This window comes from Elephas maximus, chromosome 2, assembly GCF_024166365.1.
Source record: "Elephas maximus indicus isolate mEleMax1 chromosome 2, mEleMax1 primary haplotype, whole genome shotgun sequence".
Lineage (NCBI taxonomy): Eukaryota > Metazoa > Chordata > Mammalia > Proboscidea > Elephantidae > Elephas > Elephas maximus.
This window is the reverse complement of record NC_064820.1, coordinates 167362307-167384788: the sequence shown is the minus strand read 5'-3', so window position 1 is coordinate 167384788 and position 22482 is coordinate 167362307. Positions and strand designations below refer to the sequence as shown.

General features: G+C 44.2%; 1 protein-coding gene and 1 pseudogene across 5 annotated transcripts in view; one reads left to right on the top strand and one right to left on the bottom strand.

Annotated features, from left to right (window-relative positions):
* ATOX1 (antioxidant 1 copper chaperone) overlaps window positions 1-22482 on the top strand; it is a 31782-nt gene that overhangs the window by 4778 nt on the left and 4522 nt on the right. The window contains exons 2-4 of one of the 5 annotated variants that reach the window (XM_049874158.1): window positions 3155-3230; window positions 6391-6562; window positions 13114-22474. In XM_049874158.1, coding sequence (XP_049730115.1) covers window positions 3155-3230; window positions 6391-6518 — 204 coding nt within the window. In that variant the 3' untranslated portion in view covers window positions 6519-6562; window positions 13114-22474. The other 4 variants (XM_049874156.1, XM_049874155.1, XM_049874159.1 and 1 more) reach the window with 4 other exon arrangements.
* Window positions 8218-13837, bottom strand: LOC126067221 (small ubiquitin-related modifier 1-like; annotated as a pseudogene).

Here is a 22482-nt window from a genome sequence, read left to right as displayed (position 1 = left end):
CAAGATATATTGCTATACCCAGAATTCCAATTGAGGTCACCGAAGTCTTAAAATGCCCCACGAAAATGTAGCCATTGTGTTTTGAAGGGAAGGAAAGAAGGAAATGAAACAAACTAATCATAATTGTTCAGTAAACCTGTTGCCATTGAGTCGATGCCGTTATACAGTAGTCCTGAGGTATCCTCGGGGGATTGGTTCCAGGACCCCTGCGGCTACCAAAGTCCAAAGATACTCAAGTCCCTTAGGTAGAGTGGCACAGCATTTGCGTATAACCTATGCACATCCTCCTATATACTTTAAATCATCTCTAGATTACTTATAATACCTAATCTAACGTAAATGCTATGTAAATAGTTGTTAACCTGTATTGTTTAGAGAATAATGACCAGAAAAAAGTGTACACGTGTTCAGTACAGACACAACCATTGTAGGCCTAACTACACAGTACACATCAGATGTGAGACAAACAATGTTCAGACAATGCCTGCTGGAGAGAGACTGAAGATCTGTGAAGTAGCTACACATGACTTTTTTCTTCCCCAAAATATTTTCAATCCGTGGTTAGTTGAATCTGCAGATGCAGAACCTGTGAATACAGAGGGCTGACTGTAATCCAGTAGCTAACTTTTGGCTCAGTGCACCCAGTACTAGGCTCTAATCTCCTTACCTAAAGTATTACTTACCTGTTGCTTTTGGGTAACAAATTACCCCCAAAATTTAGTGGCTTAAAACAGCAAACATTTATACTCTCACACAGTTTCTGAGAGTCAGGAAGGAATCTGAGAGTGGCTAAGCTGGATATTTCTGGCTTAGTGTCTTCTATGAGGTTTCGGTGAAGATATTGGCTGGGGCTGCTGTCACCTGAAGACTTGACTGAGGCTGGAGAATCTGCTTCCAGGATGGTTTACTCACACAGCCCTTGGCAGAAGGCCTTAGCTCCCCCACCAAGTGGATCTCTTCAGAGCACTGCTTAAGTGTCCTTATGGCCTGGCAGCTGGCTTCCTCCAGAGTTAGGGATCCAAGAAAGAGCAAGTTAGAAGCCATAGTCTTTTATGATCTAGCCTCAGAAGTCACCTAACATCATTTCTGCTATATTCTATTATCTAACTTAATTTCATTTATTGTTATTATTGAGTATATACACAGCAGAACATATACCAATTCAACAGTTTCTACATGTACCATCTAGTGACATTGGTGACATTCTTCGTGTTGTGCAGCCATTCTCACCCTCCTTTTCTGAGTTGTTCCTACCCCATTAACATAAACTCACTGCCCCCTAAGGTTCCTATCTCATCTTTCAAGTTGGCTGTGGTCAGATTGATCTTAGATAGGTCTTAAAAGAGTGTAATGCTCGAGACAGACATTCTTTACTAGTTAAGCTAAACTATTGTTTGGTTTTAAGAAGGCTTCAGGGGATATGTTTGTGTTAAGGTTTAAAGATTATCTTAGAGCAGTGGTTCAGAGATTCATCCAGCTTCTTTGGCTCTAGAAAGTCTGGAGTCCCTGAGAACTTGAAATTCTGTCCTGCGTTTTCCCCATTTTGATCAGGATTCTTCTACGGAATCTTTGATCAAAATGTTCAGTAATGGTAGCTGGGCACCATCCAGTTCTGGTCTCATGGCAGAGTAGGCAGTTTGTTCATGAAGGCAATTCGCCACACATTCCATTTCTTCCTCCTATTCCCAGCTCTTTTTTCCTCTGTTGCTCCAGGTGAGTAAAGACCAATTGGTATGCCTTGGATGGCCTCTGCTCTATTCTACTGATCGTACTGGCCAGCTCTGCTACATTGTGGGGTGAGACTACCTAAGTGCAAATACCAGGAGGCAGGGATCACTGAGGGCCATCCTGGTTGCTGGCCACCACACCAAAGGTCCCATATTCATCTCATTCACTCACCTGGATAGGTACTATTTTCCCCATTTTGCTGATGTGGAAACTAAGGCACAGAGAAGTTAAATAACTTACACATGGTCACAGAGCTAGTAAGTGGCAGATCTCAAATCTGAAATTGGGTCTGTTTCCAGATGTGCTCATTTCCAAAGATTTTAAAATAAAGGAAGTACTGGTATAAGTAATCCTTGTCTGAACGCAAAGGAAAGGATCCAGAGGTCCTCAACCAGCCATGTCTGTTATCCTTTCATTCAACAAAATGTATTAAGCACCTGCTTGGTGCCAGTTGCTGTTCCCAGTATTGGCAATGTAGCAGTGAATTGAACAAAGCCCCTGTCTTCTGGGAGCCCATGTCTTCAGACCCATGGTTTGTTAGATATCCAGAAATATAGGATGCAGAGCCTGCACGAAGGATCTGGGAACCTGAGTTCCCTTCCTGGCCCAGCCTCTAGACACTGGGCAGCCCAGGTAGATCCTTTTCCTTCCTGTTCACAGGTGCTGACTCTGAGAAGAGGCTCTTGGACGAGGGCAGTGATCTCCATACATCAGAGTCACCTGGAAAGCTTAGTAGTACTAACAGGTGCCCCAGCCCATACTTGCTGATCAGAATCCCAAGTGATTCTGATGCAGAAGGTGATGATGCATAAAGGGGGTCCCAGATCAGTAATGCTCAGAGTATGGGGGTCCACCTACATCAGGGTTGTTGATGGTCCTGAGACAAGCTGCAGCTCAGAATGGTATCGCGAAGATGAGACTGGAAACCAATGTTTTCTATGTGATTCTACTCACTGAGCGGCATACATTGTGCTGAAGGATTATAGGAACTATCTTGTTTAACGCAACCATTCATGAGATATAGAAACCTTGTTGGTATTATTAGGTGCTACCGAGTAGATTTTGATTCATAGCAACTGCATGTTGCTAAGAAGCCATAGGGCTTTCTTGGCTGTAATCTTTATGGAAGCAGATTGCCAGGTCTTTCTCCCACAAAGCCAGTGGGAGGGTTTGAACTACCAACCTTTCAATTAGCAGCTGAGCACTTCACTGTTTGCACCACCAGGGTTCTTTATAGAAACCCTACTTACCCCATTTTATAGGTGAGGAGATGGTCTCAGAAACAGGCTAGTCATGAGGCTGGCCTAGCCAGTTGTTGCCCAGTCTCCGTGCTCCGTGTCTTGGCCCCTGAGTGGGCCTGCATGATGGTAGGGTATGTGGGTCACTTTGCAGGGCTTGGCTCATGGTCCCCCTTTGTTTGTTTCAGAAGCACGAGTTCTCCGTGGACATGACCTGTGAGGGCTGCTCTAATGCAGTCAGTCGGGTCCTCAGCAAGCTGGAAGGTCAGTGAGTAGTCCTCATCTGAGCGTGGGTCTGGGGTGGGGGGTGGAGTTCATGTTCAAGTGCATGCCGACATAGAGCAGGAGTTGTTGTAGTTTAACCTGATAATAATAAAAAAAAAAAAAAAACTAGTGCCATCGATAATAATAGTAAAACTAAAATGTACGTTTGGAAATGGAGAGTGGTGATTGTTACACAGCTTGGTGAATGTAACTAATGTCACTGAATTGTGCACTTAAAAATGGTCAAAAATGGCAAATGTTTTGTTATATATATTTCACTACAATTAAAATAAGAAAAACAGAAAGTATTGGGCCCTTAGCATGTGCCAAGCACTCTTTTTTTTTTTAGATCATATCATTTAATCTCCACCACAACCTTTTGAGGTAGGTTTTTGACTATCTCCATTTTAAATAGAAAGGAACTGAAGTTCCAAGAGGTTAAGTAACTTGGCTGGGATCACACAGCCAGTAAGTGGCAGAGCTAGGATTTGGCCACACAGTCTAGCTCCAGAGCCCTGACGGTGCTAGTTAATATATTGGTGATCTCCAGTGTGTCACTTTTGTCATATGACACATTTGAGTGTAACATTTGTCATTTTTCCATTAAGATTTTCTAAATGGTAACATTTAAAAAAATAAAATCTGAAATGGACAACAGCAACTCAAAAGATTAGATAGGAAAATTTGGGAGGCAGTGAGTTTATGTTAATAGGGGAGGAACAATTCAGAAAAAGGGTGAGAGTAGTTGCACACAACTTGAAGATTGTAATCAGTGTCACTGAATTGTACATGTAGACGTTGTTGAATTGGTATATATTTTTTATGCTGTGTATATTCTCAATAACAACAACAAAAAATAAATTTTGAGTCAATTGTGTGCAGAACTCCTAAAGTACCTCTTTTAGACAGATTGAGGAAATCATTGTGCTCATTCAGCCCCTTATTTCTGAGGCCCAGACAGGGCTGCGGCCTGGCCCTGGGGCTCAGTGAGGTCATGACGGAGTTGTGATCAGAATTCTGGCAGCACTAGGGCTGTTAGTCTTCCAGGATTTTCTTTTTTAAAACCCTAAATAATAATGCCCAATTTGCAAAGGGCTTCCACATGTTTGTGATCTCGTTAGCACTTACAGTAGTCCCCTGAGCTGTACTTGCCACGGGTGGAATGGAGGCGTAGCCACCAAGACCCAGGAGGGGAAGTGACTTGCCCAGCGGCCCATAATGAGTCAGCCACCAGCTTCTAGTTCCATAAACTGGGAACTTTACTTGGAAGGATGTGAAACGGGAAAAAACCTGGCTGCTGGCTGACTTGCCGTGTGACTGTGGGCTCTTCTCCTTGAGTTTCAGTTTCCCCAGCAGTGGTGTGGGAATGTCAGCCTATACCAGCTTTTACTCTGGGCGATCCAGAACTCTGCATGGAGCCCCTTGTATATAGAGCGGTATGCTCTGGATGAAGTGGGGTGGGCCTGCTTTCATTCTCGACAGCTCGAGAATACCTGCCCAGAAGAAACACAGTTTGAAAACCACTACATTAGATATTGCAGAGCTTCCTCCAGCTCTGTGATACTACCCAAATGTTTATTCCGAAGAGGAAGGAGACACTTCTGAACCAAAAGGGTGCAGAAACGGCACGTGGGACTTTTTCCCCCTGGGCATCCATTATGTACAAATTCAAAGATTGTGTAAGCCCTGTGCCATGTGCTTTTTAAGGCCCATTGACTGATGCTTGGGGATCTGTCTTTGAGTTTGGGCAGCTTTTTTCCTATGTAACTGCTATTCTTCTTTGGTTGCCCTCTTGAGAAGAGTTAGAAGGGTTTTCGAGTTGATTAGGGCTTAAGTGGGCAGTACTGGGCCTGAGGAATTCCGGACTAATGCGCAGTTTAGCTGGAAAGACCATAGCAGCTGGCCACCACCAGCTCCATGTACAGATGGGGAAACTGAGGCCCACGATGGGCAGGACCTACCATGGTCACCTAGCAAATGAGTGGTGAAGCCAGGCCTAGAACTCTCTCAATGGCTTTTCTTCTCCGTTCTCTTGTCTCAAGAAGACTCCTTCTAGGCACTCCTAGCTGCTGTGTGTGGGGTATGGGGGGAGGGTTACATTGGCACATCCGTGTCAGATGTGAGCTTAGGCAGCTTTCTCCCTATTTGTCACTACTATCCTTTTTGTAATACCTGTTGGAAACCCTGGTGGCATAGTAGTTAAGAGCTAATGCTGCTAACCAAAAGGTCGGCAGTTCAGATCCACCAGGCACTCCTTGGAAACCCTATGGGGCAGTTCTACTCTTTTAGAGTCGCTTTGAGTCGGAATTGACTCAATGGCAACAGGTTATTAACATTAAAAATGTGCCAGTCTGTTGTCCCACAATTGTCACTCTATGAATTTACGGTACAGAAACACTTTCACACATTTCCTGAGATATGTTCAAAGACATTTACTGTAGCATTTTTGCGGTGATAGTGAAAAATTGGAAGTCACCTCCAACAGGGGATTGATTAAATGTTACATTGCATCCACACTATAGAGTATTGTGTAACTGTTGGAAAAAAAGAAAAAAAAGATTTGTATGTGCTAAGATGGCAAGATATCCTGGACTTTGGAAAGTAAAATATAGCCAGATCTGCTTACATAGTATGATGCCCATTTGGGGGAATTATTTTTCATTTGCTGGATGGGAGGAAGACTGGGTAAGTACTGTTCACAGTGGCCTCTAGGGGTAGGATTAGTAGAGGGCTTTTGACTTTCTAATTTAATTCAGAAATTGTTATTGTTTTTAGTAGTGTGTCTGTATTACTTTTGCAACTGAAAAAGAGAGAAGCCCTAGTCTAGAGCAGGGATTGCCAACTATGGCCCAGGGGCCAGATCCAGCCAACCACCTGTTTTTATATGGCCAGTAAGCTAAGAATGGCTTTTACACTTTTAAGGAATTATAACAAAACACACACACACACATAGAGAAGAATGTGCAACAGAGACCATATGTGGCCCAGAGTGCCTAGAATAATTACCGTCTGGCCTATTACTGAAAAAGTTTGCTGATTCCTGGTCTAGAGGAAAGGGGAAGGGTGGTTGTGAACATAATTTAGGAGCCTGAACTCTTTCTTCCTCTAACTGGGAGGGTCTCTGCTTCCTCCCCCCATACCCCATTTCCCCTTCCTGCAGGAGTTCAGTTTGACGTTGACCTGCCCAACAAGAAGGTTTGCATCAACTCCTCTGAGCACAGCGTGGACACTCTGCTGGAGACCTTGAAGAAAACAGGAAAAGCCGTTTCCTACCTCGGCCCCAAGTAGCAGGGTCCTGGCCTCTGGCCCGGAGGATGGACCAAAGGGGGCAGGTGGGTGAAGCCCAACTCTTTTTTTTTTTTTTTTAAATAATTTTTATTGAGCTTTAAGTGAACGTTTACAAATCAAGTCAGTCTGTCACATATAAGCTTATATACACCTTACTCCATACTCCCACTTACTCTCCCCCTAATGAGTCAGCCCTGAAGCCCAACTCTTGTTGAACAAACCTGCTGCCCACACTTCACAGCAGGGCCTGATACCCTGGGCTTTGAGAGCTTGAGTAGAGTAGGAGAGCACCCAAGGTTATTTTCAACCGATTGTCCACCTTCTTTGGGGTGGTTACAAATATTCATTACTATCTAATGCAAATCACAAGGTTCTGGGAGTCCTCACAGCCCTGTGTAAGTAGGCAGAGCACTGTGCACTATCACCTCGGGTCCCCTGTGTGACGTGAGGGATACATTTCATGGCCAGCAGGGTTTAAGTTCAGAGCGTATGATAACTTGATTGGCCCATCAGATATGAAACCTATGCCCTGGCTCTCATGCTCCTGAGCACTGACCAGGCAAGTTAACCCAGACTTTACCCTTCTCCTTACTTGGAACTGCTGTCTGCTTCCTGAGCATGCCCTCTAGATGGTGCAAAACCAGTAGTGTGTCTAAGCTGGATGTTTCCTTAGATTTTACATAATCCAGGGAGGCAAATAAGTGGCACTGGGCCAGCACTCTTCCTCTGGAACTAGCACAGACCACTTGATCGCAGACCACTTGATCCGGCATTCCTTCCCACTGTACCCAGCCATAGTCTCAGAATCCTTTACAATAGAGCACTGCAGGATGCCACCATCCCGAGTACATTGATGGGCTAATTACAATAGTTGCCATCCCTGGTGCCACTACTGTAATTGAGAAAAATGAGGCCTGGGGGGCAGTCAAAGCACAGATGAGTTGCAGAAGCAGGACGAGAGTCAGGCATTCTAAACCTGAGTTCTGTGATGACTGTTATGGTGGTGTGGCATTGGCCCCGGCAACGGGCCACGGAGAGTTCCCCAAGCGAGGCCCGCCACGACTGACTGCTGGCTGATGATGGTCCCCTGCAGGTATAGCCTCCTTGCTAAAGGTGTGCGTAGAACTTTGCTGGGGTCTTCTGGCAAGAATTTTATTTTAATCTTTAAATACTTTGTCTCTTCAGTGAAGCCATCTTTGGAGTTACTACTGTCACCGTATGTCATCATGATTCCAACTCCCCTTCTCCTGGTCCAGACCCTTAGATTTTAAAAGTAGCTTCAAGTTAAGGAAAGGTCATTTTTCCATAGCCCAGTTCTCTGAAAAACTTCCATCTACCACTGTAAGTCATAGTCCAGGAGTGAAGCAATCACATGCTAGAGCTTCAGGGCCAAGTAGAAAGTCATTATGAACACTTGCATTGGTCGATCTTAGTTATCCCACAAGCCTGAAAATGTACAGTCCTGGAAAAGGTGGACTGTCTGTGCACACCTATAATTTTTAAGAAGAGGGCACTATGAAGAGGGCTGAGGCTTGATCACCAAAAATCAGCACAAAGAAAACAAACAGTAATGAATAATGAGCACTGGAATTCAAAACATCAGGTGTTTTAAAGAGAGGTACTGGTTTTCAATTCCACTTTGAACACCACGTTACAAAAGAACTATTTTTAAAAATAAAAAATGGTTAAGGGGGAAAAAAGTTAAAAGAATATCTAAACTGTTGAATGGCACCCTCCCCTCATTTGTTCCTGAGGAACTTCAATCACATCTTCTTCCTCCATTCCCGGTTCGTTTGGAATGTGATTGTTGACAATTCTCTGACCTTCAAGGAGAAACCTGAGTGAATTCATTGGAACACCCTGTCTTTGGCAGTATGATTCTTTGAGTTTCTTGAGCTGTGTTGTCATTTTCACCTTGAAGTGAATTTCAGTGCTATCCTTTTGTGACTTTGAGTTTGATGTATTCTCCTTCTTTCTCGTCCCCCAAATCCTCAGTGGAAGGTTTTGCCTCCTGGTCAGACCTGGTGACACAGCAGTGACCTCGGGCAGGCAGTGTCCTGTGTATAAGGTGACATCACATGCAAATCATGAGATGTCACAAGGGTCTCTTTTCCGCATCCCTTCCCCCTTCATGGATACAACCCATGTTCGTGGACAAGCCCTGCATGAATAATTGGAATTCTGGGATTCTAATCCCGGCTCTGTGTAATTTCACACCTTGGCTTTGGACATGTCTCTTTACATTGCTGAGATTCATCTTCCCCATCTGTAAAATAGGGCTAAATCTTCCACCCTGTTTTCCTGCCTCGTGAGGATTACTGTGAGTCCCCTCTGAATATGAAGGATTATCCCAAAGGGAGTTAGAATGTTAACAATTTCTACATTCTGCAGAACAGCGTTCACACATTGTGCCTCCAGCCCTGGGGTCCCGTGGGGACTCACAGGAATGGATTCCCCAATAAGCAAGGTGTGCATGGGCTTACTTGTGCTTGCTTACTAATCTGTAGAGCACAATTTTTCATTTTTCACCCCATCAAGGATACGGTGAAATCCGGTACCACAGAGTGGTAAGTAAACACAAAGAAGCCCGTGCTACCTTGTTTTACTGGTTAATCCGCCCTGGTGGGGAGGGTGAGTGGGTAGACCTCTGCCCTCACCCCCCTACCCCCGCCCCAAGCAGCTTTTGTCTGTGTTTCATATTGGGCCTCTGTGTAAGACTGTTTGATAAAAGTGCTCCATGACAGGTAGAGATAGAGGGAGGGCTGAGAAGAACTTTCCTGAGCTGGCAGTACACACAGGAAGCCCCAACCCAGACACTTTGAAATTGGGAACTCTTGGCCTGGGTATATAAGTTTTGTTTAACTCAAAAAGTAACACATGTTGGTTGTAAACCATGTGTAGTTTAATGTGTGTTTTTCCCATAGGAGTTTGTTTTTATTTATTTTTCACTCTTTCACTGTAGGAAGTTTCAAACATAGGTCAGTAGATTAATAAAATGAACCCCCACATACCCATCACCCAGATTGAACAGTGATCAAATCACAGCCATCATTGTTTCACCTGTGGCCCACTCCCCCCAGGTTATTTGGTAGCAAATACTAGACAGCACGTCCTTTTATCTGTAAAGATTCGGTAACCACGTGTGGTTTGGCAAGGTTCCTAGAGATTCAGGTATGTGGCACTGGGTAAGAATCATGAGTCCAGCAGTTGTTCTCCATCATTAACATTGACACCCATACAGCATCTGTCTTTGGAGTCTGTGTTTTAAGAGGCCCTTCAGCGACTGATTTGCAGCAAGGTCCGGGAACAAGAGACATAGAGGGGCCTGTAGTGTTTATTACGGAGCTCTAGTCGTTGGTTAAGCACTTGTCTGCTAGCCGAAGGTTGGCGGTTTGAACTCACCAGCAGCTCTGAAGGAGAAAGACCTGGTGTTCTTCTATAAAGATTACAGCCTAAGACACCCTATGGGGCAGCTCTGTTCTATAACGTCGTTAAGAGTCATAATTGACTCAACGATACACACCAACAACGGTAACAGTGTTTATTCATTATGAAGTCCCCTTGATTATCTGGCTCTAGGCAGATCTGCATGATTTTGTTTATTACTTTCCCAACATAAACCTGTAACAGGACAGGGAGTACTGTTCTCTGGGTATCCCAGCAGCCCTGGGAGTTGCCAGGAAGAAGACCTCAGCAGTGGTTGGCTTAGCCAGGTTAATGGGCTTCATTCAGCCCAAGTATAACAGGCTTGGTTGGAGAAATGCATGGCCCTGCCCATTGGGGTTCTAGTCCTGCTCTGGTACCCTAGATTTCGCACCTCACCCCTCAACAGTTGTCTGTTGGAACTTTTACTGCTTTTGCAATGTCTCCATGTCCACAGCAGATGGCGCTTTTGTTCCACCTAATATCTCATCTCTGCTAGGATGGCTGATCCTCCTTTCTTGGCTTCCAGACAGACCTTTGGGACCTGGCAGTCCTGCTCAGTGATGGGAGTTCCTGCGGAGACCCTCACTCGCCCTGCTTGCTCCTCACTAGCTTCCCTGCAATAAAGACAAGCTGCTTTTGTTGAAGATGTCATTTCTTGCATTGTCTTGATGTCTTTTAACTCACATGGAGGCCATTCACATAAAGAAGGTATTTAGAATGCTTGGGTTGGAGTTTCAAGAACTCCTGACTGGGAGTCAGAGGCCTGGACTCAGATTCCATGTCTATCTGGCAGTTCTTTGCCGTGTGATATTCCTCTCTCTGGGCCTCATTTTTCCTCATCTATAAGGAAGGGGTTGGGCAGATCAGTGATTTCCTTTGTATTCACTAGTATTAGACTCAATACTTTGAAACACTTGTGTATCAAGTGAATTGTATGAAGGGATAGCTAATTTAAACATATGAGGCCTCCATGAGTCAGAATCAACTCTAGGACAACTGGAAAAAAAAAATGTTAAAGCATTTAGAGTAGTGGGAAAGAATATAGACCATAAAGACAGACTACCTGGGTTAAGGCCCCAGCTCCAGCACCTCCCAGCTGGGTGACCTTTCACAGGCCACACAACTTCTGGCTACATGTATACAGTGTGGTGATAGCACCTATTGCAAGTGGTGGTTGTGAGGATTCAATGAAGTGATCCACGCAAATCACTTAGCGTAGTGCTTGCCAGGTAGAAATCACTCAGTAAACTTAAACCATTCATTCATTTTTCTGTGTTTTTTATAATTTATTTTTTTGAGAATATACACAGCAAAAATACACACCAATTCAAATTTCTGCATGTACAATTCGGTGACATTGATTATATTCTTCAAATTGGGTAACCATTCTCTCCTTTTCTGAGTTGTACCTCCCCAATTAACATAAACTGACTGCCCCCCAAGGTTCCTATCGAATCTTTTGAGTTGCTGTTGTCAATTTGATCCCATATAGCTAGATCTTAAAAGAACGTAATGCTCAGGGGAGACATTCTTTACTAGTTGAGTTCTTACTTGGTTTTAAGAAGACTTCAGGGGATATTTGTGGTTTAAAGTTTAAAGATTATCTTAGAGCAATAGTCTTAAGGGTTCATCCTGCCTTCACAGCCCCAGAATTTGACATTCTTTTCTGTATTTTCTCCTTTTTGATCAGGATTCATGTATGGAATCGTTGATCAAAATGCTCAGTAGTGGTAGCTTGGCACCATCCAGTTCTTCTGGCCTCATGGCAGAGGAGACAGTTGTTCATGGAGGCAATAGCCATACATTCCATTAGCTCCTCCTTCCCCTATTGCTGCAGGGGAACACAGTCCAGTTGTTGTACCTTGGATGACTGCTTGCAAGCTTTTAATACCTAGGCACTACCTAATGAACTACGAGGTAGAACAGAAGCACTAAACACATTACTAAGCCAGTTAACTGGGATGTCCCATGAAACCATGACTATAAACCTCCAAACCAAGGAACCAAATCCCATGAGGTGTTTTGTACATAAGCAGCCCCAGCAGGCACTTCTTTTTTTTTTTTGTCATTGTAAATACATCACATAACTTTTGCCAATTCTACTTTTTACAGGTGTGCAACTTACCAACAGCAATTACATCAGTTGACTGTGCAACCCTACCTTTCTGTATTTTATTAACCAAAGATCTGTAGAAATGACAATTAGAGTACTAGTTAGCCTAAGACTTTGTGCCGCGGAGAACGGACTTAATTATATCAAAAGAAATGTTTTAGTTTGTCTGTGTGATGGTGTCAGTTGCTCCTGAGTCAATTCCAACTCAATGGCAGCCCCATGTGAAGCTTTATTTTTAGAAAATATTTCTTTAAACTAGCAGTTCTCAACCTTTGACCTTAAAACCCTTTTACATGCTTAAAAATGAGGATTTCAAAGGGCTTTTGCTTATGTGGGTTATATCTATCAATACATACAGTATTAGAAATTATTTTAGAAATTTTTAAAACACATGACTATAAATAAGCACATCCCACTGCACATCGTGGAGACACAAAAACTCTGCCATACACATGTGGGCGTGAAAAAGGCAAATAGCATCTCATGGAAATAGTTACCTCACAGACCTTCTGAAAGAATACTGGGGACTATGTGTTAAGAATTGCTGCTTGAACCATTTATTAGACATTTACTGAGAACCCAACACTGCTGGACCTGGGACAAGACCTGGCTCTGCACTTGGCCAGCCGGGACCTTGGACCAGCCCCCTAACATCTCCCAGCGGCAATTTCCTCACTTGCTTAATGTGTGCTGTAATACCTGCACCTCAGGGTGGAGGGCCTGAAACTAGGTACCCAGTAGTAAGAAACAGCCTCTACTTTAAACTGCTAACATAATTTGATCCTGTAACGAGTCTCAGAGCAGGTTCTGCCTTTGTGGTCCCTCAGGGGCACCGGGACTTCAGCATTTGGGGAGGACTGGCTTTCCCAGCTTTAATGGTATATAGGTTTCTTTGCCACCAGAGGGCAGTGTGCTTTGAATTTGCTCCCGATACCCGATACCCTCCACCCACCCCCTTTGTTTTTTCTGTCTTCAGGTCTGAGAAATTTAAAACAGTTTCTGTGGGCTCTGGGAGCACGTACTTGAGGATTATTTCCATTTTCACTGTTTCCCCAGGACACCTGGTTTAGGCCGGCTTGGCCCATTGGGAACGCCCAAGGTTTGGGAGACTGGTGACTTTTAGGGTGAGTGATCCTTGGAGCAGTTCCTCTTCTTTGGCTCTTTTCCACACCCCACTCCTCAGCTGGCATCCAGGTTTCCAGCTGAGGCCCTTGGTTCTATTCTTCAAGGCCTCAGAGGAGTTGGGGATGTCCCTTTGCCCCAGCCCAATTGGCTGTCCACAGAACAAATGAGATCATAGCAGAGTTAGGGCTTCCGCAAGGGTGGAGTGAGGAGAAGATAGATGCAGTTCTTCCTTCTTGTTTCCCTCCAACACCTGGCCCCAGCCCACCTTTTCAACCTTTGCCTCCCTCCTGCTCCACCCCTCACTTCAGCCAGGCCGCTCCTCACGTGTCTTCCCAAGTATCTTGCTTTTGTTCTTGCTGCCTCTGTAACTGGAGCGAATCCCTGCAGCTGCCTCCCCACTACCTCCTTGTCTCCGTGTACAAATTTTCTCCCTTCATTGCATACCGCAGCCTCCATGAAACCTCAACACAACTGGAAATAATCGTAAGCTTCAGTGTTGTGGCAAAGCTTTTTGTCCACGTGTCTTTCCTATCCTCAAGAATCAGGCCAGGCATCTGGCCTGGAGGGGACGTTTAAGGGATGTTTGATGGATGAGGATGGCTACCGTTTTGGGGTGCTTATCGTGGGTCACGCACTTGCCTTACTCTCGTGTCATCCTCGCACAGTCCCCATGACGTAGTGGACCTGCCAGTCACAGAGTAGGTGCTCAGTAGGTGTTTGCTGAGTTCATCTTACAGAGAGGAAATTGCCTGGTCTAACTTTGGAAATGCTATGGGCAGTTCTCCTCTGTCCTATAGCGTCATTATGAGTCGGAATCTACTCAAAGGCAGTGGGTTTGGTTTTAACCCTTTTAGCAGTTTTTTTTTTTTTCCAAAGATACCTCTTGTGAATACAAGCCACCCTTGGGGTGTTCCCAGTAACAGTCCATTGTTTCCTGGGTCCCTAGAGGAATATCTGACTCATGACTGATGGGGTGAAGCTTCTACCAATTTTGCCTCTGTGGACCTACCCATCCAGTTCGGGCCAAAGCCTTGGCTTTTCTAGAGCCAGTATCAGCACGAACTGGAGAGAAGACGCCACTCTGCTCCTTCATTGTGCTGGAGACAGAGCCTGGGGGCTGCTCTTGGGCGAGACCCCCTTCTCCCATCTACCATGGCAGTGTAGACCTCAGGAAGAACTCTGACCTGGCCCCAGCTCCCCACCATATGTTGAGTGAGCTTCAGCAAGTCCCCTCACAACTCTGGCTTCTGGTAAATACAAGTTTTTGACTTTTTAGTGCTTAAAAAATAAAAAGGGTTATCGAGGTATAGTTGACATTCAGTAAACTGCACCTATTTAAAATGTACAGTTTAAGTTTTGACATATATATACACGTATGTATGTATATAGACAGACATGTATACATACGTACACACACTCGTGAAACCACCACAAGCAATATTATGAACATATTTATCACTTCATAAAGTTTCCTAATGCCCTCCCCAGTTCCTAAGCAACAACAGTCAAGTGTTTTCTGTCACACTTGATTAGTTTGCATTTTCTAGAGTTTTATGTAAATGCAATCATGCAGTAGGTACATCATTTTGTTTGGCCTTTTCACTCAGCATAAGTATTTTGAGATGATGCATATGTCGATAGTCTGTTTATTTTTACTACTGAGTAGTAACTATTCTGTACTTCGGTGGTGCAGTGGTTAAAGTGCTCGGCTACTAACCAAAAAGTTGGTGTTCAAACCCACTGGTTGTTCTATGGCAGAAAGATGTGGCTCTCTGCTTCCTTAAAGATTACAGCCTTGGAAACCCTATGGGGCTGTTCTACTGTGTCCCATAGAGTCACTATGAGTCAGAATTGACTTGATGGCAGTGGGTTTGGTTTGGTTCCATTTTATGGATATACCACGATTCATTCATCTGTTATTGGATATTTGAGTTGTTTCCAGTTCTTTAAACTGCTGTCTGGAGCCAGCAAGTTCCCCCACCAGCCTCACAGGGCACAAGGGAGAGTCTCAGTGGGCTGAAGTCTCCAAACCTAACACAGCCAATTCCAAAGCAGTGGAGTTCAACTAATAGTTTTATTTGCTAGGCTTCCTCCTACAACCCCACTATACCAGCCCCTACTCTAGACTTCAGCAGATCTGAATTCAAATTCTTCCCCCACCACTTAGTAACTGTGTGACCTGGGGAAAGATAGAGTCTTTTGTGCAACTCAGTTTTCTCGTCTGTAAAATGGGGCTCATAATAGGACGTATTTCATATGACTATTGTGAGAATTCAGTAAGATCATGATGTGCCCAATACTCGATAATGGCATTCCACAAATAAGCTTTTTGTTGGAACAAAAAGTTTCAACAATTATGAAACGGAAGTCGGAAAACTTCAAATCCTGGTGATCCTCTCAACCCTGGCAGCCTACGGAAAGTAAAAATGGAGCTTGGAGGATTGCACCATGTGGGAGGGTGAGCGGTTGTTGTTCAGGTCATGCCCTCTCGATGGTATTCTCCTTTAATTAGAGCCAGTCTCTTTAAAAGCCCGAGTCTGTAATTTCTTGGGAGTGTCTGTCAGAGCTGCTTTTAGATTTCCTTGTCTTTAGGGGCTATGGCCACTTTCCTTTAAGTGGACAAGTTTCCTAATCTGTTTCCTAAGGTGGTGGGGGGGGGTAAGTCTGTGTGTCTCTGGACAGATCCCATGACTGCTGATTAAAGCCTTGAAATAAAATATCAGAGCCTCTGGAAGGAAGGGTACCGCCTCCCCATTGGGCTCCTAACTTCAAATCCTTTTAGAAGCATAAAACTCCAGACACCTAGAATGAGGCTGTGTCTTGGATAAGAACACAGACTCTGTAGGCAGACAGACATGGATTCAGGTCCCAACTTGGCTGTTTACCAGCTGTGTGCACTAGCCAAGTCTCCCTGGGTCTCAGTTTTCTCATCTGTAAAATGGAAATAATAATATCTTAAAGTGAAATGAGATGATGCATACACACAGAAGGAGCTCCGTTTGGGTATTATTATCATCATTGTAGGATCTTAAGAATGCAAAAGACCTAATTGTTTGTTCAACCCAGCGTCTGCATCGTTCCCTACCTCTGATGGGTGGTCCCTAAGGCTTGGCCTGCACACTGCCCCTGAGCTCATGTGTATCTCTCCTGGGCATTTCTCATGACTAGTCCTTAGTTTGGAAACCCTGGTGGTGTAGTGGTTAAGTGCTATGGCTGCTAACCAAGAGGTCGGCAGTTTGAATCCACCAGGCGCTCCCTGGAAACACTTATGGGGCAGTTCTACCCTGTCCTGTAGGGTCACTATGAGTCGGAATCTATTCGACAGCAGTGGGGTGGGTGGGCAGTCCTTAGTTTGTCCTGACACACAGGGCATCAGTCTAGCCTTGGTGGTTCCTCAGAGGCAAAAAGTCACTTCCTTTTCCACTCTTACCATCCCCTCCCTGGTCTGTCCCACAAGGAATATTCCAAGTTCCTTCCTGCAGCCATGCCCCAGGGACAGAGGTTTGAGTTATCAGAACCACCTCGTCACTAGCTTTTTTGCCTTTTTGATACTGGAGGCCAAGAAAACACAGCCAAGCAGTTCTTGGTCTCCGCTGATCACCAGTGATCACCAGTTCACATGGTTCCCAACCCAGAATGGAAGCAGCAGGACTAAGAGCAGAGAGGGAACCTTAGGAGTGTAGGTGGCACAAATGGTCAATGCACTTGGCTGCTAACCAAAAGGTTGGAGGTTCAAGTCTACCCAGAGGCACCTTGGAAGAAAGGCCTGGCAATCTACTTACAAAAAAAAAAAAGAGAGAAAACCCTATGGCGCACAGTTCTACTCTGGAGTCTTTGTTGAGTTGGAATTAACTAGACCCCATCTGGTTAGGAATAGAGAGAGCATGAGCTCATCGAATGGATGGAACCTGGCCAGATTTCTCAACTTCCCCTCACTTGGGAAGTGTGGCTCTGAAGGCACCCATCTCACAGGTAATGCGCACAAAGCACCTGGTATGTGAAAGGTACTCCATTAACGCCAGCTTTCCTATTTTACATTTTTGAGAATGACTCCCCTGAATCTTACCACTTTGTAAAAGGCCTAAGCCTGCCCAGTCAGGCCACACCCAACATCAAGCTTGACCCTAACTCTTTCCTCAGTGTCACCCGCCTGGGAACAATCCCTGCCCCTCCCAGGGTCCTATGTGGAAACAGGTCTCACTGAGGCAGCCATTTGTGGGTATTCTTTTTTTGGCATAAATAGAAGCTGTAATCCCCCCTACATTCCCAGTAATTAAAGGGGCCATTGAGATAAAAAAAAAAAAATAGCACTGAGAAAAGCCATTGAGATGGCTAGGAGGGCCGGAGGGGAAGGGTGAAAAGCTAAAGGTTGGAAGAGCAACCTGGGCTCTCTAAAAGGGCTACATTCCCCCAGGTTGGGAGACCGGGATCTCAGGCCCTCCCATTGTTACCAACTGCCAGTCTGACACAAAGGGTCCTTGTCTTTCCCTGAGTAAGAATACATGTGAAAGACAAACTTTATCTTCAGCAAGCTTTATTTTGCTTGAGTCAAGCAAAAGGAATCAGCAGAGATATAAACCTCTCCAAAAGACTGACTAGAAAAGGGAAGCAAAGCTAGGGCTTATATGGGTTCAGTGGAGACAATAGAGTAATGAATATTTAGTGGGCTTCTTTCAAGGGGTGGGTACTTCTCAGAATGGAAGTGTATGCTAATTAGGTTGCACATGCATCTGGAATCCAAGATGGAACCCTCTGATATTCAAGATGGAGTCCTCTCAGTAGCCCTTGGCATCACATTATGGGATATAGCACAAGGGCACTTGATCTTCTTGATCATCGGCACTGCATCTCCATCTTTGGAGGGCTAAGGCAGATTAAACAGTGGCCACATTTCATTCTTGTGCACATGCAGAGTCTGCAAAGGAGGAAGTGACTAGAAAAACACTAAGAAGGAGATGGTAATTCATGGGTTGTTTCAATCTTATCTCATGTTGACAGGGTGGGTTCCTGTTTACCCAACTTGTAGATGGTAATCTTTTAACACGTCTTTTGTTCAGCTGCCTGCACAGTTAACCCTATCTGTCTCACCACCACCCGCTCAACCACCTCCCTCAGACCAAGCCTTCAGAGATGGTATCTGTCTCACCACCACCCACTCAACCACCTCCCTCAGACCAAGCCTTCAGAGATGGAAGTGCTTCTGGGGCCCCTAGAATGTTAGAAGTGGAGGGCAGCTGGGAGCATTCTTCCCACTAGCCTTGTGCTGCTTTGTCTTGGTCACTAAATACCCCTAGGCATGGAGCTTATCAGATGGAAAGGGTCAACTCACATTCTTCCAAATAACTTATGGAAGAGACTGCTAATTGCCTACTCAAAAGCTTTTTATTCCTCCCTCTTTAGTAATAGAACCTCAGTTTATCACCAGGCACTTTACCACCTGGAATCCCTGGGTAGTACAAATGGTTAACTCTTCACTTGGCTACTAACCGAAAGATTGGAGTTTCGCGTTCACCCAGGGGTGCCTCAGAAAAAAGCCCTGGTGTTCTACTTCCAAAAATTCAACCACTGAAACCCCGTGGAACACAGTTCTACTCTCTCACATGCACGGGGTGGCCATGAGTTGAAATCAACTTGATGGTAACTGTTTCTTACTGGACATTGCCACCAAAATGTAGACGTTTACCAGGCTCGTTTGCCCCTAAGTGTGGCCATGTGGCTAACTTCTGGATAATGAGATACAAGAAAATCCCAAAAAGGCTTCATAAAGTGAACCAACACAGCAAGAAAGCCCTCCCTCTTTTGCCCTTGCCACCTTTTCTTTCCTGCTATCTGGAACAAGGATGTAATGGTGGAAATCCAGTATTGGACTTTGACCTTGAGGATGAGAACCCAGAGGCTGAGGATGGTGGAGCCTGGTTCTCTGAATATGATAGATCCTACACATAAGCCCAGACTTGGTTCATGTGTGAGAGAGACAACCTTCTTTATTGTTTCAGCCACTGATATTTTGGGTTTACTACTACGTACATGGAGCCCTGGTGGCAAAGTGGTTAAGAACTCAGGCTGCTAGCTAAAAGGGTCAGCAGTTCTAGTCCACCAGCCACTCCTTGGAAACCCTGTGGGGCAGTTCTACTCTGTCCTATAGCGTTGCTATGAGTTGGAATCTAGTCCACAGCAATAGGTAGTATATACATATACCTGAACCTAATCCTAATTGACATATAATTAATTTTCCTTCCCTGACTTCCTTCCCCTACCCACCATACTGTTGCTTTTAATTTTTCTGAAAACACCAAATGTGCAGACACTGCTGATGGTGTCAGCAGCAGGTGTCCTCACAGGGACCTAAGTTTCTTGTGGGATCTTAAGCCACTTTAACTCCCTGAGTCTCAGTTTCCAAGGCTTTAGAAGGGATTGGATTAGACCCAAACCAAAAAAACCTATGGCCATGGAGTTGATTCTGACTCATAGCGGCCCCTGTAGGAGAGAGTAAAACTACCCCATAGGGTTTCTAAGGCTGTAATCTTTAAGGAAGCAGACTGTCACATCTTTCTCCCCCAGAGTAGCTGGTGGGTTCGAACTGCTGACCTTTCGGTTAGCAGTGAGAGCTTTAACCACTAGGTCGGTAAACTATGGCCCACAGGTCAAATCCAGCCACTGCCTGTTTTTGTAAATAAAGTTTTATAGGAACACAACCATGCTCCTTCATTTACATAATATTTATGGCTACTTTTGCACGACAATGGCTAAGTCAAATAGTTGTGACAGAGACTTGTGGCCTGGAAAAGCTAAAATATTTACCATCTGGGCCCTTACAGAAAAAGTTTGCCAATCCCTAGTCCCAATCAGTGATTTTCAAACCGTGTTCCATGGAGACTTAAGGTTTTGCGGAGGTACCAGGGAAAAGGGAGGTGGTGGTGGTGGGGCTCCAGGCCCCTAGTACCTTTCTACTAAGACTGCTCCTCTTATTTGTTGAAGTTAACTAGTTGGATATTTTAAAAAAATATTTTATTATGGTAAATTTCAAACATAATACCAAAAGCCAAGTAGTATAGAGAAACACATATACTCATCACCCAACTTCAACAATTACCAACTCATAGCCAGTTTTGTTGGATCTGCAATTTCTCTCACTGCCTGCTCCCCAGTGGATGATTCCGAAGTAAATACCAGACTACATGCTATTTCATCCATAAGAGATTCATTTTGTATTTCTAAAAGGTAAGGACTCTTTTTTTTTTTATTATTGTGTTTTAGATAAAAGTTTACAGCTTAAGTTAATTTCTCATACAAAAATTTATACATGTATTGTTATGTCGGAAGCTCTGGTGGCATGGTGGTTAAGTTCTACGGCTGCTAACCAAAGGGCCGGCAGTTCGAATCTGCCAGGTGCTCCTTGGAAACTCTATGGGGCAGTTCTACTCTGTCCTATAGGGTCACTATGAGTCGGAATCGACTCCACGGCACTGGGTTTGTTTGTTTTGTTGGGTATTGTTATGTGACACCAGTTGCAATCCCTATAATGTGACAGCACTCTCCACCCCGGGTTTCCCATGTCCCTCCACCCAGCTTCTGTCCTTTCCTGCTTCTCATCCTGCCTCCAGACAGGAGCTGGCCATTTGGTCTCATGTATCTGCTTGAACTAAGAAACACGCTCTTCACGAGTATTATTTTATGTTTTATAGTCCAGTCTAATCTTTGTCTGAAGAGTGGGCTTTGGGAATGGTTTTAGTTCTGGGTTAACAGAACTCCTGGGGGCCATGGCTTTGGGTAAAAGGTAAGAATTCTTTGAAAAAAAAAAACAAAACCACTATAGCATCATGACACCTGAAAATTAATACTAATTCCTTAATATCATAAAATATCCAGTGTTCAAATTTCTCCTATTGTTATGTCATTGATTATTGATATTATTTATTTATTCAAATTCTCCCTATTATTACTGACTGAGTATTGATTATATTATTGTTATTACTGATTGATTATTGGTGTGTTCAAATCAGGATGCAAACAAGGTCCATCCATTGCATTTTGTTGATATTGTGGACTCAAATTTATATTAAAAATAGATATTTTACTTTTATTTCAAGAGGGCTTTTCTTATGCAGAAACATAAAAATTACTGACCCAAAATTAACCCAACAGCAGCTTTTTTTCTCTCACCCAAAATAGCATTCCAAAGAGCAGGTCATAACAAAACCATTAACCTGTGATTAAATGGCGGAGGCTTCTTTAATTTGAATTTCCAGATGTCACTAGTTTTTTGGGGATTGCAGGTGGATAGAGAGAATGAATCTTCCCTGATGTTACCTTTTTAATGTTAACGCCGTAGCCATTAAATACTTTATCACTATGGAAACCTGTATTCTTTAAGCAAGTTTTTTTTTTTTTAATAATTTTTATCTTGCTTTAAGTGAAAGTTTACAAATCAAGTCAGCCTCTCACATATAAACTTTTTTTTTTATTAACTTTTATTGAGCTTCAAGTGAACGTTTACAAATCAAGTCAGACTGTCACATATAAGTTTATATACACCTTACTCCGTTCTCCCACTTGCTCTCCCCCTAATGAGTCAGCCCTTCCAGTCTCTCCTTTCGTGACAATTTTGCCAGCTTCCAACTCTCTCTATCCTCCCATCCCCCCTCCAGACAGGAGATGCCAACACAGTCTCAAGTGACCACTTGATATAATTAGCTCACTCTTCATCAGCATCTCTCACCTACCCACTGTCCAGTCCCTTTCATGTCTGATGAGTTGTCTTCGGGGATGGTTCCTGTCCTGTGCCAACAGAAGGTCTGGGGACCATGGCCGCCGGGATTCCTCTAGTCTCAGTCAGACCATTAAGTATGGTCCTTTTATGAGAATTTGGGGTCTGCATCCCACTGATCTCCTGTTCCCTCAGGAGTTCTCTGTTGTGCTCCCTGTCAGGGCAGTCATCGATTGTGGCCGGGCACCAACTAGTTCTTCTCGTCTCAGGATGATATAGGTCTCTGGTTCATGTGGCCCTTTCTGTCTCTTGGGCTCTTAGTTGTCGTGTGACCTTGTGTTCTTCATTCTCCTTTGCTCCAGGTGGGTTGAGACCAATTGATGCATCTTAGATGGCCGCTTGTTAGCATTTAAGACCCCAGACGCCACATTTCAAAGTGGGATGCAGACTCACATATAAACTTTTATACACCTTACTACATACTCCCGCTTACTCTCCCCCTATTGAGTCAGCCCACTCCTTCCTTCCAGTCTCTCCTTTCATGACTGCTTTGCCAGTTTCTAACCCCTTCTACCCTCCCATCTCCCCTCCAG